Raw genomic sequence first — 18484 nt, 5'->3', positions numbered from 1 at the left:
ACCGCAGCTCGACAGCGCCCGGGGCGCCCGTTCACTTTGTAAGCAGCTTCACCACATTGCACGATATCCTTTCACACTGATGCTAATCTGCATCCCAACGTGTTGCATTGCAGCTAGCGTTAGCAACAGTCCCGTTGCAGCACTAGTTTATAGTAAAGATCACCAATACTGTTCAATGTCCACTATTTCAGCAACATCTTAAGGGATAATCGGACACATTCAACCACATCCAGGTACCCGGTACTGCCGCCTCCTCATACATTCGCACAGCCCGTGAATGTGACGTTTCTGGCACAAGTTGTCCTTGGATACTTTGCTCACCCTTGCCATCAATGCACATTGCTGACTGTTCCACGCTGCTCTGACGACTTGGAGTCCAGCTCAGGCATCGTCATCCCATTCCACATTATCACTTTATGAGAACGTTTTCTGGTCGTCATTTTACCTCTATCATCACCACTACTCAGTTCAGTCTCCGTGGTAAGAACGCATCTTTTACGTTCCCCACTTCCAGCGGCACTCCTTCCGTACACAGTACACACCCTGGCTTCCGCTCCTCGCAGTGCTCTCCGCCGCTCCTCGCAGCGTTTTCCGCCCTTCCCCACCATTGTCTCCGCTCCCCTCTCCCGTCAGCACGACTCGCCGCTGTCGGCGTCGAACGACACCGAGCGACGGTAGGGGTCGGTGGCCGCCGCCTCCGGCCAGTCCTCGATCCAGTGCACGGGCACGTCGGCACCGGCGCTCAGGTCAGCTTCGTGGCGCGTCAGGAAGTCGCCGCCGTCGCTGCTGCCGCCGGAGTCGGTTTCCATCATCTCGCCAATCTGCAGGCTGGGGTCACTCGAGTGGTCGCCGCCGAGTCCGTCGCGGACGAACGGTGCGCCGCCAGCCTGCACGCACAGCCGCTGGCCGGCCGGCAGCTGCATCCCGAACCCCCCGCGCAGGGCTGCAGAGAAGCTGGGTCCGCGTCGCTCTGAACGCATACCGGGCGTCGGCGGTGGACTGGGAGGGTGCGGTGTCGTGCCGGGCGCCGCGGGCGACCCGAACGATCCCTGCGAACAGGGGAACCCTCTGCCGGGTGCCGACGGCGGCTGCTCCAGCCGGGCGCGCATGTACTGGAAGTGCTCGAGTACCCGCTGTGTCTCAGCCTCGCTGAAGCCATAGGCCACACAGAGTTGCAGCAGCTGCTCCCCGTTGACGGGGATGGCCTCGAGCGTGTCCCCGTCGCCCATGGTACCGTGCAGGGGTTTGATCAGACGGCGGCAGGGCGGCTGCGCCAGCAGATCCAACTCGCGCAGCAGGTGACCGTACTTGACCGGGTCACTGAAGTACTGGCGGCGCACGTCGATCTCGTACAGACTCTGCGTAAGCACGATCTCGCGCGTGAGGTCACGCACGGCGTGCACCAGCATGGTCTCGCCCGACTCGCCATCGCGAGACACGAGCGCCACCTCGCCCGTCTCGGCGTCGACCGTGGTGCCGCTGGTGTCGCCCAGAACGATGGTCTCGATCTCGTCTGTGCTGCGGCCCGGGTTGCAGAAGAAGGAGATGTCCTGTTTAGCCGGGTTGGTGCCCATCTCCGTGGACAGCCAGAACCGTGACAGTCCGTACACCTGGCGGAGACACAGCACACACAGTGAGGTCGACGAATAATAGGTGATATCCACTGGCATAAAGTGATGTCCACCAACACAAAGAGATACCCACACACGTAAATGATGCTCACGAACAGAGACAGTCGGCATAACTGATGAGCATCAGCAAAGATATCAGTACAGATATACGTAGAGTAAATAAGGTAACGAACAGAACCAGTCCCTATACACGGCAAAGAACATTGAGCGGTGCTCGGTGCTCACAAAACTAAGCGCATGTCAAATGAGGAAGTCAATGGTTGTGATCAAAATGTGTGTCACATTCATTTGCAATATGTATAACGTTTCAAAACGATTATTTGTGAACAATATCAAGTGTAAAAACTGCTTAAAGTATCTTTTTAGTTATGCGGCATGCAGGAATGCTTAAAACGTCACTAGCACATTAGCATAGGAATATTGGCAGTGGGCAATACAGCAGCATAGGCTACAACACGCAAGGTTGCAGGGCACGTAAAATACTAGACCAAAGATAACACGAACTAGACTTACACCGAGCGTAAATTGACCCTCACGCGTCTCCTACCAGCGTATGATCTAAATCAACCATCACACCTCAACCGTATGTTGATGCCATGGAGACCCAGCGGGCCACGGTCACCCAGGACGCCCCTTACTTCCCCTTCACCTACCTTGTCCCTGTGGTCATGAACCTTCCCGATTCAGGGTTTCAGTCCTAGCAAAGGACAATCCCCTATCTCCCTCTACGTACCTCATTTCTGTGGTCATGACTTTCCACGTTGCAGGGTTTCTTTTCTGAGAGCGGCTGACCGGGCTGCTCCGGATGCACCATCTCTGGCGGTGGCGGCGGCGCGTCCGTCTCCTTGCAGCGAGCCAGGAAGCCCACAAAGTGCCGGATGATGCCGATCGAGGCGTTGGTCGTTCGTACCAGCGCCACCAGGCAGCAGGGGAAACTGCGGTTGGGTAGAAACGCCCACCAGGGCGGCCCGAACACGCTCGGGCCCCACCAGGTGCGCTGGCTGCGCTCCTGGCGCGGCCACAGGAACGGGTTCACCGCCTTGTAGCTGTTGTAGCGCGTGACGGCGCCGGTTCCGACGGCCATGCTCTCTCCGCCCCCGCCTCCGCCGCCGCCGCCCACGCCACCGCCGATGGCGGCCACGCTGCCAACGCCGACGCCGATGCCGCCGCCGCCGATGCCGCCCACGCCGCCGCTGCCGATGACGCCACTGGCGTTGCTGTACGGCTGGTACCGCGCGCTGCGGCAGCCCTGCCACGATGTCGCCATCTTGTGGCGGCCTCAGACACTACAGTTTCGCCGCTGTGCCACTGGTGCGAGCTGAGAATGAAAGGGAAATGTGACCTTAGTTAATTCCATCTAAATGTCGACAGCTTGCAGACGTACAGGTAACACATGGTACAAGATGTTCAACGACCTCTGGACCATAAAAGCTTATCCAAAGCCTGTTGATTGAGACACCTCACACCACGTACGTCACGTGCGAAGGTACAAGTGGGGGGGGGGGGGGGTAAAGGGAAACCAGACAGCTGGTCACTTCAGCCATGTTATGATCCGAGTCGAAACGATGTCGTCCCCTGTGGCCAAATGTAATTTGATTGTCAGCCGATCTGCACAATCAATCAAAACCACTGTAATTCAGCATTCAACACAAAACGAGATATTGCCTGCCTAGAAACAATATCGCACCAATCGTGTGTGTCCCTGACGACACGTGATAAAACCAACATCAAATGCCATTACATCCATAGAAGCTGCATAATGCATATTCACGCATCCTGCCCAGGAAGCTAGCACTAACTCTCATGAATCGTGAATCGTGAATAACTCTCGTGAATCGTGGTCCTATAGAAGAGGCCGCTCGCCAGCTAAGAGATCACCCGACCCTCAGGACTATCAGGTGCCCAACCGGGCCTACCAAACCGGTTTTCACTAGCCCATGGCCGTACTGCCGCCCGTATCGACGGTCCTTGCTCCGCCGGCCGCAGCCCCAGCAGCGCTAGTTCACACGACGATCACAGATGGCGCGTAGATCGATGGTTTATCTGCGAGCTGCTGACGTAACCAGCCACGGCAGGCGGACAGAGACGGGGGGAGAGTGTGTTGGGGAGGAGGGGGGGGGGAAGCGCTGTCCAACAGATATGACGGCGGCAGGCGCGCACAAGAGGGAGGCCCAAGACGGCTGCCGATACATACTTACTACATTTCGGCTAAACACTCTAGCTCGACTTCGGCTTCGGGGGGGGAGAGAGAGAGAGAGAGAGAGAGAGAGAGAGAGAGAGAGAGAGAGAGAGAGAGAGAGAGAGAGAGAGAGAGAGAGAGAGAGAGAGAGAGAGAGAGAGAGAGAGAGAGAGAGCGAGAGCGAGAGCGAGAGCGAGAGCGAGAGCGAGAGCGAGAGAGAGAGGGAGAGAGACTGGACCTGGCTCTTCAGTGAAAAGATATAAAAATTGTATGTCCGCCAGCTGCTTTGCCCTGAACTATCAATGCCTTCTTCAACCAGTAGCGGTGGAACACCCTCAATTAGGGGGTGGGATGTACTGCCGACTTTTGGTCCCATTCTTTCCATGCAACGCCCATAGGGCTAATGTTAAAATGCCAAAATCAAAGGGGGCACGGTGCCCTCCCCGTTCCGCCGCCTATGTCTTCAACGGTAAATGCAATGATAGATTATAACGGCACTCAGCATAGGCATCTAAACTACTTAGGCTGGGGGGATCCGTGTAGAGTTGCAAAATTTCCCTACCGCACTACCGGCATGCCGGTAATTTTTCACTACCGCAGGTTTATTCGTGGTATCTGGCATGTCTTGCCGGTAGCATGCCGGTATTTTTGATTTTGTGCAAAAAAAAAGAAATTATCAGCAAATGATTAAGCTTTGGACAGTAAGAGGCTCTCAAATTGTAGTAACAGCAATATCAGCCACTGCAAGATACATTTTGTGGTAGAAGTTCCATTGCTAAGTGTAGTGGTAACACAACACATGGACCTCAGCATTTCACAGGCTTGGTTATAATTAGAATTGTCAAGAATCTACTGTGGTCTATAAAAGGAAGAATACTCATTCATGTTGCAAAAGCACGATCAACTAGTAAGTCTAATGGTAGGTAATACGTATAGCACAATAAAATAAATAAAAGTTCATGATGACAACATTCCCTAGGGGAAAAGGCAGAATCAAAACACCAAAAAACACAATGTTTGGAAACTGGCCTTGAGTCCTGAGATCATGAGATCAAGATGTGGTCTGAGAAACTCTTCAAAGAATTTGACACTGAAAATCCAGCTGAAAAGGCATGTGTTAGGTAGCCCTGAGCCTGACTTTGGTCCCATAATTAAATGAAAATGGATTTGAACTGGCATTTTGTCTTATCTTTACAAGAAAACACATCATGCTGGCAAAATTGACTCAAAGTGACGCAAATAATTAGACAACCAAGGATTTACTTTTAAGATTCTCTCTCCCCTAATGAATGGATGTAATCTGATGACGTAATATTTATTCATATACCCTTTAGGTTGAATAACTGAAGAGAAATAAATTTTATTGTAGTGATTTACACTCACTATGTTAAATTCATTATAATTTAATATTGTGTTGGATAATTTTTATCAATATAATCATTCACGAGGCAGTGGCTTGCAGTCGTTAAACTTTTTTTGCAGCGTTTTAATCAGCTGGTTAAAAGCCTCTGTGGCGCATCTGTTTCGAAATCCTCTTGTGTTTGTTCCCGCTTGAGGTTGGAGAGGATGGAAGATATCGTTTTTGTAGGGGAGAGCGGGGCCAGTTGAAACACGGGGTCAGATGAAACATGGCTTTATTTTCAACAGTATGCAACATATGGCGTTGCCGACACCACTGCGCGTCCGCGCTCGACCACTCCCTTTGTCAACGGCGTTTGGGCGGCAAACGGACGGTAGTTTCGATTTGACACTTGTTTTTGTGTTTTTGAGGGGCGTTTGGGAGAAATCGTTCTTATGAATATTTTGTGATATCTCATATACCTTTGTTTGCTGAAAGAAGAACTCCTGGCTCCGGAATAACACCTTATTTGGCCCTTCATTCTGCATGATGCCGTCCCTCCAGCTCGTTTGACATGTGCTTTACGGCGCGTGCGAGATGGCGGGAGCGGATGGGGTCAATTGAAACGCTTTTCTGAGGGTCAGTTGAAACAGGGCCACAATCCGTTTCAATGGACCCCGGTGACCTTTGCAATGGTTATTGTTCAGGGGCTGTAAACATTAAAGGAAATAGTCCACCTTTGAAATGAGCTTTTAAACTGAAATAGTAGTTTAATACAGCTCAATTTTTGACCCCTTTTTCTCCAGCCTTTTGCTTGAAAGCACACTATAGCTTGAGATATTTCTCATTTTCCTCATCCGCCCATTTTACCATAGTCTATGTACTTTGTGTCACCTATTATGAGGAACTTTGCACTTTTAGCTTTCCAACGACCTATTAAATGTAGCATTTGGAAAAGTAAACCGGACAAAATATCTCCTTAAGAAAGTGGCCTTAAAGAGGAAAACATCCCATTGTTAAGGATAGGTGCAATTGACCCCATGGGCTGGTTCAATTGACCCTCGCATCGGGGTCATTTGAAACGGGCGTAGAGCTGTTTTATAAGCATGCGTTTGGCAGCAAAATATGTTTGAAACATAATTTTACATATCTTAAAATAAAGCCAAAAGAGCATATTTTTTCATGGTATTGTGCATTTTTCGATATGACAACTAGATCTCGCTGTGCATGTCAATATATAAAAAGTGGTTCAACTGGCCCCGCTCTCCCCTACATATTATTTGGTGACTATTCTCAGGACCAGTGAGTTATTAACACATTTTTTTTACATGATTCGTATATTATTCACGAACCAGCAAGCCATAGTGGATAGGAAAAAGTAGATGTTGATCTCGCTTCCTCAGTTAGGAAGATGGCCGAATCTGTACTTGTTTACCCATGTTTTGACCATGTAGATTTTAAACATTTGGCTGGCGCCTGCAACATGTTAAGAGAATGTGGAAAAGTAGAACACCTGTGAAATGTAAATATGATTACTGCTCACTGTCCAGTCTTCAAAAACACATTTCAGTAATTGAAGTCCTTTTTGTTCTCACCTTTTTGATAAATGTGCTAGTTTTTTTTTGTAGGCAATACTTCTTTGATTACAGGTGATGTTTTAACAGTTATAGACTGCAATTGAGTTTCAAAATTGTGGGTATTTGTGGGGCCAACTCAGCCAAAATCAGCCTGCTGGTATTTGTGGTTGGACAATGGATGGCTGCTGGGTGGGACAGGTACTGAAACTGCCAAAATGTGGCATCTCTTGCAGGGATAAGCTAGAATCAAGAATGCAGGTTTTTTAGTATGCCGGTAATTTGGTGGTTTTTTAGCTTGGGGCGTGGTAGCATGCCGGTATCCCAGAAAATTTTTGTGGGGCGGGGCGGTGCCGGTAGCAGCCTTTGGGGGAAACTTTGCAACTCTAGATCCGTGCTATCGTAAGTTATATCGGACGTGGCTGCGAAACTTCTCTCGGTACGAAACTTCTCTTGATCGGAAGAAAATCGGAGGGATGAAAAAGAAAGAGCGGCAAATCGGAGCTACGTTGTACGTAAGTTGTTTCGCAGCGTTTAAATGCCAGTTTTACTACGATTTAAATGCCAAGCAGATCAGCTGACCTCGTAGTACCATGTCGATAAGGTCGAATTCCCCATATGTCTATAGTGTAAAAGTGACCCCTATTGCAAATGGGCTGTCAGGGACATCTCCTCCTCTGTAAATTTGGAGGGATCATGTGTCGGCATTCCCACGCTCGTTTCGGAGTCCATCTGTTCCATTTGGAGCCCGTCAGTTGGCGTCAAGAGTTGGCGCAGCGAGCGCCCCGAAGACTGCGTCTGCGCACGAGGCTTCGCGATGGAGGAGTATTTTGACGAAATCGCCCTCGCTGCAGAAGAAATAGAGGGACTTGTTGAGAAAGAGGAGGCCGCAGTGTGCCGACGACTTTAAACTGTACGCCAACGCCAAGACCAAGGCAATCAGGGGGCGCTCAGATGATCGGGAGGTTTCAATTGATCAGGGACCCACCAGGTGACCAGGGAACCCTCTGATAACCAGGGGTCCTTCCAGTAACCAGGGACTCCTTCAATAACCAGGGGCCCCTCAGTAAACGTGGGCCACTCAGGTTACTGCAAGAGACAGGAGTCCCTTCTAACCAGGGACCGGCAAGGTCTCTCAGGTCCGTTTTTGACAAAGCTGTTATTGATGTCATATGCGAGCCCTTTGCCACCAGCATGAGAGGGCCCTTTCAAGCCTTTTTAGGGCCGTTTAACGTCTCTTGAGTTTCCTTTGAGGCTAAGGGCCTCTTCAGCAGCCGAGGGGTCTTTGAGGCCTTTTTGAGGGCCTCTTAACGTCAGCTGAGGACCGTTGGACGCCATCTGAGGACCGTTTGGGGCCTTCTGATGGCCAGTACACTGTAAAAAAAGTTTACCAACTAGTTAGTTATCCGGCCACTTTTCACTAACCATAGGCGTGTAAGCAAAACACGCATTTCATGACTAAGTGTGTTTTCAATTACACGCAAAAGGTTGAATAGCGTGTTTTGAAACACACCTCCTAGTTTTCGAATATTTGCCAGGTTACTAAGATAAGCCGTGTAAGCGTGTTTATTGACTATCATCGGTGTGTTTTGTTAATAACTACAGACGTGTTAGGTAACACATGTGTTTGTCACACGGCCACTTTTCACTAGCTATATGCGTGTACGCAAAACACACATATTGCGTGTTAGCTAACTAAGCTGTGCGTGTTAATAAACTAAATGCATTTTTGAGAACAGGCGTGTAACTTAACTAATGTGCGTGTTAGTCACCTCTTTTCACAGCCGCCCCCCCCCCAAAAAAAAACGAATCGAATTAAACTCATCAAACATGTTTATTCAAAACTGCATTCAAGCTCCTTTCAGCAAGCTTACAACTGCATACAGTAATATTTCTCTTATTGTACTAAAAATGAACCTAAAAAAGTAATCTTCTGTAGGAAACTGCCGAGCGGCAAAGGCGCTCCGTTCTAAAGTTACGTTCTAAGCTATATATAGCCTGCAGGAATCCGCACCAGCCATGACACCATACAGGCTCCAAATACCTATTACGAAAACATTGAGAGTGCTTCATTTCTGTCGATATGGGCAAACTAAATTGCAACAAAAGGGCAAAAATTCCCTGACCGAACAATGGTGGCTCATGTGTCTACAAAAAAAAAATTATTTGACAACATGGCTGCAGTGACAGGAATTGCATAAAACAGCACCTCACTGCGTTCACTGGTTGAGTGCCCAACCAAAAATTAGGTACATTTAATTTCTTGTTCAAAGCTTAATGCGGTTTTAGTGTGCAACATGCTCATTGTTCAGTCCGTCATATGTACTTATAGACGTCAATTGACAGTCAACAAATGAACAGTGTCTCCAACCTGAGACCCTCTAAAGCCTGGTTGGAGCTTCATTTGAAAAGAAAATGAGTGACATACATAAACCACACTAAAACGCCAGCAATATCTCCACTGATCTTTCCCATAATCACTCACCATACCAGTAAGGATGAAAGCCATGTCCAACAATCCATATCATTTCACTGTTTGACTTCTTATTATTCTTATTCGGGTTATGTATCACCACAGTATCACCACTTCTGCATCCCACAGCAGCTCCTTATACTGCACACGCAACACTTATACGCCACAGCTCAGCTCCTTCACAACGCACGCGTCCTCTCCCCTCTCTGACTTGGCACAGACTGAACAATGGCGGGCGCAGAGGGGCGCACAAAATGGCGATTTTTTTTTCAATTAACTAAGGTCTTTGTAATGCTACAACAAAAAGAGTAGTAAGAAAACTAAGATTGTGAGTAACAACATGCGTTTGATTTGTTAGTTAACACGTTACCCAGAAAAAAAGGCAAAGGAAGCATAAACAAACATGTTTGTCAAATAGCACGGCATGGTTTGCACGGATAATATTTGTCGGCTTACAATGATGTTAGCTTTTCTGCTTCGATGAAATGGATGTGGTGTTAGGTTGCAAACATATGTGTTACCTGACCCATTTTTTGCAACAACGTGTGTTTTAATACTAGATTTTGCTTGAAGAATTAACTAACTGGTTTGTTAGCATTTTTTACAGTGTAGAAGCCAACTGAGGGCTCTCTGACACCAGCTGAGGGCACGCTGACACCAACTGGGGGCCTTCTGACACCAGATAAGGGCCCTTTAAGGCCTTCTGAAGTCCGGTTAACGCTAGCGGAGGGCCTTTTGAGGCCAAATGAGGGCCCTTTGAGACCTTATAAGGGCTCCTTGAGGCTTTTGAGGGCCGCGTGACGGCATCTGAGGACCGTTGTACTCCAGCTGACGACCGTTTGAGGCCTTCAGATGGACTTTTGGCGCCAGCTGAGGAGGGCTCACTGACACCAGCTGGGGGCCCTCTGACACAAGCTAAGGACTCTTTAAGGCCTTCGGAGGGTCGTTTGACGCGAGCTCAGGGCCCTCTGACGCAGGTTTAGGGCCCTTTGACGCCCTTTAAGGTCTTCTGAGGTAGGTTTAACGTTGGCTGAGGAGAGCCCTTTGAACCCATCTGAGGGCCCTTTGAGGCCATCTTGTGGCCCTTCATTTGGCCATCTGAGGGCCCTTTGACACCAGATGAGGGCCACTTGACGCTAACCGAGGGCCCTTCGAGACCATCTGAGGACCCGGTGACCCCATCTGTGGGCCCTTTGAGGTCTTTTGAGGGCCATTGAAATTTCACCACAATACCCCTGGCTGCGCTACTGGGCATTTATGGACTCGTATGGGCCTGCTGGAGAACGAGATGGGCCCTCCCGGTCTTTTTAATCATTATTTCAGTTCATTTTACATGGTTTTCGGCGGTCTAAAGATTAGGGGCCCCAACTCGAATGGGGGGAGGTCCGTGTGCCCTCTCCTGTGTGCGGCCTTGCCGACACTACACCGCTTCCCCTCCCTCCGCCATAAACGCACCGCTGCACTGCTAGGCGCCGACAAATACGGACGGGCGCCGCAACCGGCTCCCCCGCGGCCTGCCTCGCGTTGACATAGCCCTTCCCGAACACCATGCAGTGTAACCCCCACGCGGCCTAGGTATCGCCGCGCCCACCTGTCCGCGGCGCGGCCTCTGATGGCGTATCGGATCATTGATGGTGCGATACATGTTTTGGTCAGATTTTCGCAATTAACGCGAAAAATTGCCCAAAACACTTTTTAAATTTCAAAATTGAGAAAAAAATAATTACAAAAATGACATGAAAGTGACCGTTTTCAACGTGTAAATTTAAAACGCTCTAGCGCAGCCATTTTTGAAGAAATCGACTTCAAATTTTGCACACGTGTTCATCAACCATATTTGTTTAACATATATTTCGGTTTTGTGAAAATTTTGAAAATTTCTTATATTATTCTCTTGAGAAAGAGGTAAAGCTTCGCTACGAACGGCCTTCCGATCGACCGAGAAGATTCGTAAAGTTAGATCGTATCTTCACCATTTGCGATACAACTTGCGTATCTACAGGGTGTTTCATAATGAGTGTTCATTTTAAATGTACCATTGGAGGATCTTAAATAAAACAATGATCGATAATTTTATATGAGCATTGTTGCAAAAAGATTGGTTTTTTTATCTGTGCAAAAATTATCCCAAAGCATTCAGTATCATGGCCGCCATCTGCCGCGATGTCAGCAGCACAGATGCGATGCACTGCGCCGCTCACACAAGGAGAGGCAGTTTGGGCAGTCGCAGAATATGGTAGGCTGAGAAACATAACTGCGGTCCGCCGTAGGTATGGGTACCATTTTAAAGAAAAGCATAACGTACCATTACGGAATTACGGCGCAACCCTCCCACTACACTTCTGGAACTGCAAAACACCGTGGATGCATTTGTTCGCGGGCTGAAGCCAGAGGATGTCAGGCAGGCGGTTCGGCATGTCTGCAGGAGGGCCGAAATCTGCCTCCGCAGAAACGGCGCCAGTGCCGAAAACTGAAAGCATGCAAGTGTCTGAAGCCATCACGACATAAAAAGCCATTCTTTTGCCAATACAATGGTATGTCGCTCTATGTGTTATGAATACCATTACTTAGGCTGGGGGGATCCATGTGATCGCAAGGCACCTCGCAGTTGCGATCAAACGTAAGTTGAATCGGAACAGATATTGGAGGGATCCATCACATCGTAGGCTAAGTAGATACGCAAGTTGTATCGCAAATGGTGAAGATACGAACTAACTTTACGAATCTTCTCGGTCGATCGGAAGGCCGATCGTAGCGAAGCTTTACCTCTTTCTCAAGAGAAAAATATAAGAAATTTTCAAAATTTTCACAAAACCGAAATATATGTTAAACAAATATGGTTGATGAACACGTGTGCAAAATTTGAAGTCGATTTCTTCAAAAATGGCTGCGCTAGAGCGTTTTAAATTTACACGTTGAAAACGGTCACTTTCACGTCATTTTTGTAATCACTTTTTTCAATTTTGAAATTTAAAAAGTGTTTTGGGCAATTTTTCGCGTTAATTGCGAAAATCTGACCAAAACATGTATCGCACCATCAATGATCCGATACGCCATCAGAGGCCGCGCCGCGGACAGGTGGGCGCGGCGATACCTAGGCCGCGTGGGGGTTACACTGGTGTTCGGGAAGGGCTATGTCAACGCGAGGCAGGCCGCGGGGGAGCCGGTTGCGGCGCCGGTCCGTATTTGTCGGCGCCTAACAGTGCAGCGGTGCGTTTATGGCGGAGGGAGGGGAAGCGGTGTAGTGTCGGCAAGGCCGCACACAGGAGAGGGCACACGGGCCTCCCCCCATTCGAGTTGGGGCCCCTAATCTTTAGACCGCCGAAGACCATGTAAAATGAACTGAAATAATGATTGAAAAGACCGGGAGGGCCCATCCCGTTCCCCAGCAGGCCCATACGAGTCCATAAATGCCCAGTAGCGCAGCCAGGGGTATTGTGGTGAAATTTCACTGGCCCTCAAAAGACCTCAAAGGGCCCACAGATGGGGTCACCGGGTCCTCAGATGGTCTCGAAGGGCCCTCGGTTAGCGTCAAATGGCCCTCATCTGGTGTCAAAGGGCCCTCAGATGGCCAAATGAAGGGCCACAAGATGGCCTCAAAGGGCCCTCAGATGGGTTCAAAGGGCTCTCAGCCAACGTTAAACCTACCTCAGAAGACCTTAAAGGGCGTCAAAAGGCCCTAAACCTGCGTCAGAGGGCCCTGAGCTCGCGTCAAACGACCCTCCGAAGGCCTTAAAGAGTCCTTAGCTTGTGTCAGAGGGCCCCCAGCTGGTGTCAGTGAGCCCTCCTCAGCTGGCGCCAAAAGTCCATCTGAAGGCCTCAAACGGTCGTCAGCTGGAGTACAACGGTCCTCAGATGCCGTCACGCGGCCCTCAAAAGTCTCAAGGAGCCCCTATAAGGTCTCAAAGGGCCCTCATTTGGCCTCAAAAGGCCCTCCGCTAGCGTTAACCGGACTTCAGAAGGCCTTAAAGGGCCCTTATCTGGTGTCAGAGGGCCCCCAGCTAGTGTCAGAGGGCCCTCAGTTGGTGCAAAATGGCCATCAGAAGGCCTCAAACGGTCCGTAACTGGAGTCCAACCGCAACGGTCCTCAGGTGGCGTCAAGCGGCCCTCAAAAAGCCTCAAGGGCCGCTTAGAAGGCAGCAAAGGGCCCTCATATGACCCCAAAGGGTCCTCTGCTGGCGTCAAACGGACCAAAGAAGGTCTCAAAGGGCGTCAAAGGGCCCTGAGCTCGTGTCAAATATAAAAGCGCCCTTAGCTGGTGTCAGGAGGCCCCCAGTTGGTGTCAGCGTGCCCTCAGCTGGTGTCAGAGAGCCCTCAGTTGGCATCTACTGGCCATCAGAAGGCACCAAACGGTCCTCAGATGGCGTCCAACGGTCCTCAGCTGACGTTAGAGGACCTCAAAAAGGCCTCAAAGACCCCTCGGCTGCTGAAGAGGCCCTTAGCCTCAAAGGAAACTCAAGAGACGTTAAACGGCCCTAAAAAGGCTTGAAAGGGCCCTCTGCTGGTGGCAAAGGGCTCGCATATGACGTCAATAACAGCTTTGTCAAAAACGGACCTGAGAGACCTTGCCGGTCCCTGGTTATAAGGGACTCCTGTCTCTTGCAGTAACCTAAGTGGCCCACGTTTACTGAGGGGCCCCTGGTTATTGAAGGAGTCCCTGGTTACTGGAAGGACCCCTGGTTATCAGAGGGTTCCCTGGTCACCTGGTGGGTCCCTGATCAATTGAAACCTCCCGATCATCTGAGCGCCCCCTGATTGCCTTGGTCTTGGCGTTGGCGTACAGTTTAAAGTCGTCGGCACACTGCGGCCTCCTCTTTCTCAACAAGTCCCTGTATTTCTTCTGCAGCGAGGGCGATTTCGTCAAAATACTCCTCCATCGCGAAGCCTCGTGCGCAGACGCAGTCTTCGGGGCGCTCGCTGCGCCAACTCTTGACGCCAACTGACGGGCTCCAAATGGAACAGATGGACTCCGAAACGAACATGGGAATGCCGACACATGATCCCTCCAAATTTACAGAGGAGGAGATGTCCCTGACAGCCTATTTGCAATAAGGGTCACTTTTACACTATAGACGTATGGGGAATTCGACCTTATCGACATGGTACTACGAGGTCAGCTGATCTGCTTGGCATTTAAATCGTAGTAAAACTGGCATTTAAACGCTGCGAAACAACTTACGTACAACGTAGCTCCGATTTGCCGCTCTTTCTTTTTCATCCCTCCGATTTTCTTCCGATCAAGAGAAGTTTCGTACCGAGAGAAGTTTCGCAGCCACGTCCGATATAACTTACGATAGCACGGATCCCCCCAGCCTTAGATTTTGAGCCTATTTAAAATGAACATTCATTATGGAACACCCTGTACTTAGCTTACGATGTGATGGATCCCTCCAATATCTGTTCCGATTCAACTTACGTTTGATCGCAACTGCGAGGTGCCTTGCGATCACATGGATCCCCCCAGCCTTAGCAAAGATGAAGTAGCTAAGGACCAAACGACAGGAAGGCGTGCAGCAAACCCCACCCCTTCGAGCGCATTTCTCGGACACACTTCCACACCTTCATATCACACAACTTTCAACGATGGCATTCAACTGTGCAACTGACGCTAATGCGAGTCACGTTCCGTTTTTATATCACCCTCCTGCGTCCATCGTTCTCCGTCCTCGCAGTCACTGCAACTGATCAGTGATCCGCAGTCAGTAGTGCGCAGTAACAGTGGTCATTGGTCAGTGATCATTCAGTGATCATTCATTAGTCACTGGTCACTTTTTATTTATGGTCACTTTTATTGGTCACTGGATACTGGTCAGTGGTTTCTGGTCACTCGTCAATCGTCAGTGGTTGATTTGGTCAGTTATTGATCGGTGGTCAGTGGTCTGTGGACATTAGTATTAGTAACATATAACAGTGGTTAATGATCAGTGGATGGTAACCAAAAGCACAGTTGTGATAAAAATTGGTTTGCATCATTATTAGTGTCTTGTCTCATGAGCTGAGATCACCAGATATATTTCTGATTTTACTTTTCCGGTCCACATTCACATCACGATGTTTATTGTATGTAGTTTCTAATTACATTAAAACTCCTGTTTTGCGCTTCATGCTCCCGTCTCACGCACCATGACATCGGACATTGTACTGATGAGGTCACACATTGAGAGCGATGACGTCACGTGACCCCCAGGCGGCGGAGGTCGTCGGCTGGAGTTCCTGGAAGCAGTCAGGCGAGCAGTCCGCGCCCTCGCTACAGAATAAAACAAACCGTAGAGCCGCTAGCGCTGGACCTACTGTGATCTGATGTGCAGCCAAACGATAGATTGTGGAGTTCTGAAATGTCGTGACTAGAGTTGCAAAATTTCCCCCAAAGGCTGCTAGCGGCACCCACAAAAATTTTCTGGGATACCGGCATGTTACCACGACCCAAGCAAAAACACCACCAAATTACCGGCATACTAAAAAACCTGCAATGTTGATTCTAGCTTACCCCTACAAGAGATGCCACACTTTGGCAATTTCAGTGCCCATCCCAGTTCCCACCCAGCAGCCACCCAATGTCCAACCTAACTACGAACAGGATGATTTTGGCTCAGTTGGCCCCACAAATACCCACAATTTTGAAACTCAGTTCCAGTCTATAACTGTTAAAATATCACGTGTAATCAAAGAGGTATTGCCTGTAAAAAAGCAGTAAGAAAAAAGCATAAAAAAGCAATGACAAAAAGAACTTAAATTACCACGAAGAAGACTGGACCACTTCTGAACCACTTCTGAAGACTGGACAGTTCAAGTAAGCAGTCATCACATTAACATTTCAGAAGTGTTCTACTATTCCACATTCTCCTAAAATGTTGCAGGAACCTACCAACCAAAATCAAATTTTGAAATCTAGATGGCCACAACATAAAAAGTACCTACAGATTCGGCCATGTGCCTGAGGAAGCGAGATCAACACATTTTTTCCTTTTCGCCATGGCTTGCTGGCCCATGAATAAGATACGAATCATTTGAAAAATGTGAAAAACTCACTTGTCCTGAGAACAGTCACCAAATAATATGCTAAAAACGATATAATACCCGCTTTCTCGAAGAATCTTCCTCTCCAAACACAAGGTTATCAACTATCAAATATTTCGAAACAGATGCGCCATAATAACAGAGACTTTTAACCAGCTGATTAAATTGCTGCAAAACAAGTTTCTGAACTGTAGCAAACTGCCTCATAAATGATTTGTTGATGTAAATGATCCAAAAGGATATTGAATTCTGATGTAATCAACATTGTGAGTTTAGTTCACAACAAGAAAATGCATTCCCTTTCAGGAATTGAACCAAAAAGGCATACGAAAAATATTACGTCATCATCTTACATCCTTCCATCAGGGGAGAGAAGATCTAAAAAGTCAATCCTTGGTTCCCCTGTTATTCTGCGCCACTTTGTTTATTTTGTATGCATATTGCGTTTTCTTGTAAAGATGAGACAAAATGCCAGTTTATTTGATTTTCATTTAATTTTTGGGACCAAAGTCAGGCTCAGAGCTACCTAATACCTGCCTTTTCAGCTGGATTTTCGGTGTCAAATACTGTATAGAGTATCTCAGACCACATCTCAGGACTCAAGGCCAATTTCCAAACAATGTGTTTTGTGGTGTTTTGATTCTGCCTTTTCCTCTAGGGAACGTTGTCATGAACATTTCTTTATTTTGTTACGGAGCGAGCGAAGCGAGCGTAGTCTTTCCTTAGATTAACGGAAATTTCTGAGTATGAGCGGCCGGCCGGCCGGCCGGCCGGCCGTGCGGACGCTTTTGCGAGGCTTATATCTCAGCAACCACTTGACCGATTTACACGGGGTAATTTTTGTAGGGTAGCTTCATTCCTTCTACCAAGTATTGGACTATTCCCGATGCATGTGGGTGACCCCTTATGCACGTGCCACGTGCAAAACGAAGAGGTGTCACTTTTGTAATTGTTGCAATATCTCGGTAACTACTTGGCCGATTGCGCTGAAAGTTGGCATGTAGATAGGCACCCACTAGGCACTGCATATCCATGTGCCAGAGTTGGGGTGCTGCTGCACGTGCGCACGTGCAGGGGTCGTTTCTAGATCTCGAGAACGGCTGGACCGATTGCGCTCAAATTTGGTACACGGTTAGGGACCAGTTAGTAGGGTGCCGTGCACAAGTCAGTTGGGACCCATTTTGCACGTGCGCACGTGCAGGGTGCCGCTCCCAGATCTCGAGAACGGCTGGGCCGATTGTGCTCAAATTTGGCACATCGCTAGAAACCGGTCAGTAGGGTGCCGTGCACAAGTCAGTTGGAGGTACCCCCTCGAAATTTCGCACGTGCAAGACTCACCCCCTCGCTCGCTCCGTTAGTCGCCCCAAAAGGCGCTATACTGGTTGTATTTTACCTTTTACATACCATTAGACTTACTGATTGATCGAGCTTTTGCAGCATGAATAAGTATCAGTATTCTTCCATTTATTGACCACAGTAGATTCTTGACAATCCTAATTATAACGAAACCTGTGAATCGCCGAGGTCCATGTGTTATCCCTACCCTTAGCAATGTAACTTCTGCCACAAAATGTATTTTGCAGTGGCTAATATTGCTGTTATTATAATTTGATAGCCTCTTAGTGACCAAAGTTTAAACCAAATGCTGATATTTTCTATTTTTGTGCAAAATCAAAAATACCGGCATGCTACCGGCAAGACATGCCAGATACCACGAAAAAACCTGCGGTAGTGAAAATTTACCGGCATGCCGGTAGTGCGGTAGGGAAACTTTGCAACTCTAGTCGTGACCTATTCAACGACGGTCAAATGCATGACTCTACCAATGTGTATGCAAACGGGCTTCAGGAAACATGCTAGATTAGGTGCAAACAGCGGACGCCTATACCATGACCATGAGTGCTATGACATCAGACATTGTACTGATGACGTCACACATTGAGAGCGATGACGTCACGTGACCTCCAGGCGTTGGAAGTCGGCTGAAGTTCCTGGAACCAGTCAGGCGAGCAGTCCGCGCCCTGGCTACAGAATAAAACAAACCGTGAGACCGCTAGCGCTGGGGCCCGCTGTGCTCTGATGCAGCCAAACGATACGATGTGGAGTAAGTTTTCAAATGTCGTGACCTATTCAACGACGGTCAAATGCATGGCTCCACCAGTGTGCATGCAAACGGGTTTCAGGAAACGTGCTAGATTAGATGCAAACAGCGGACGCCTGTAGCGATCCCGACGGTGTGCTTCAAATGTATCGGCATGGATGGAGGAGAAC

The 18484-nt window shown here is 48.6% G+C and overlaps 1 protein-coding gene across 1 annotated transcript in view; it reads right to left on the bottom strand.

Annotated features, from left to right (window-relative positions):
* Nucleotides 1–486: 486 nt before the first annotated feature.
* The window catches only part of LOC122386422, a 30822-nt gene continuing 12824 nt past the window's right edge, over nucleotides 487–18484 (bottom strand). The window contains exons 2-3 of the mRNA XM_043375600.1: nucleotides 2365–2949; nucleotides 487–1610 (exon numbers count right to left, since the gene is read on the bottom strand). Of these exons, the coding sequence (XP_043231535.1) occupies nucleotides 630–1610; nucleotides 2365–2898 (1515 nt within the window). The 5' untranslated portion in view covers nucleotides 2899–2949 and the 3' untranslated portion in view covers nucleotides 487–629. The remainder of the gene's footprint in view (nucleotides 1611–2364; nucleotides 2950–18484) is intronic.

The sequence above is a fragment of the Amphibalanus amphitrite genome, unplaced genomic scaffold (assembly GCF_019059575.1).
Source record: "Amphibalanus amphitrite isolate SeventyFive unplaced genomic scaffold, NRLGWU_Aamphi_draft 000250F_arrow, whole genome shotgun sequence".
Taxonomy (NCBI): domain Eukaryota; kingdom Metazoa; phylum Arthropoda; class Thecostraca; order Balanomorpha; family Balanidae; genus Amphibalanus; species Amphibalanus amphitrite.
Note: the sequence above shows the minus strand (reverse complement) of the source record. Positions and strands in the feature narration are given on the sequence as shown.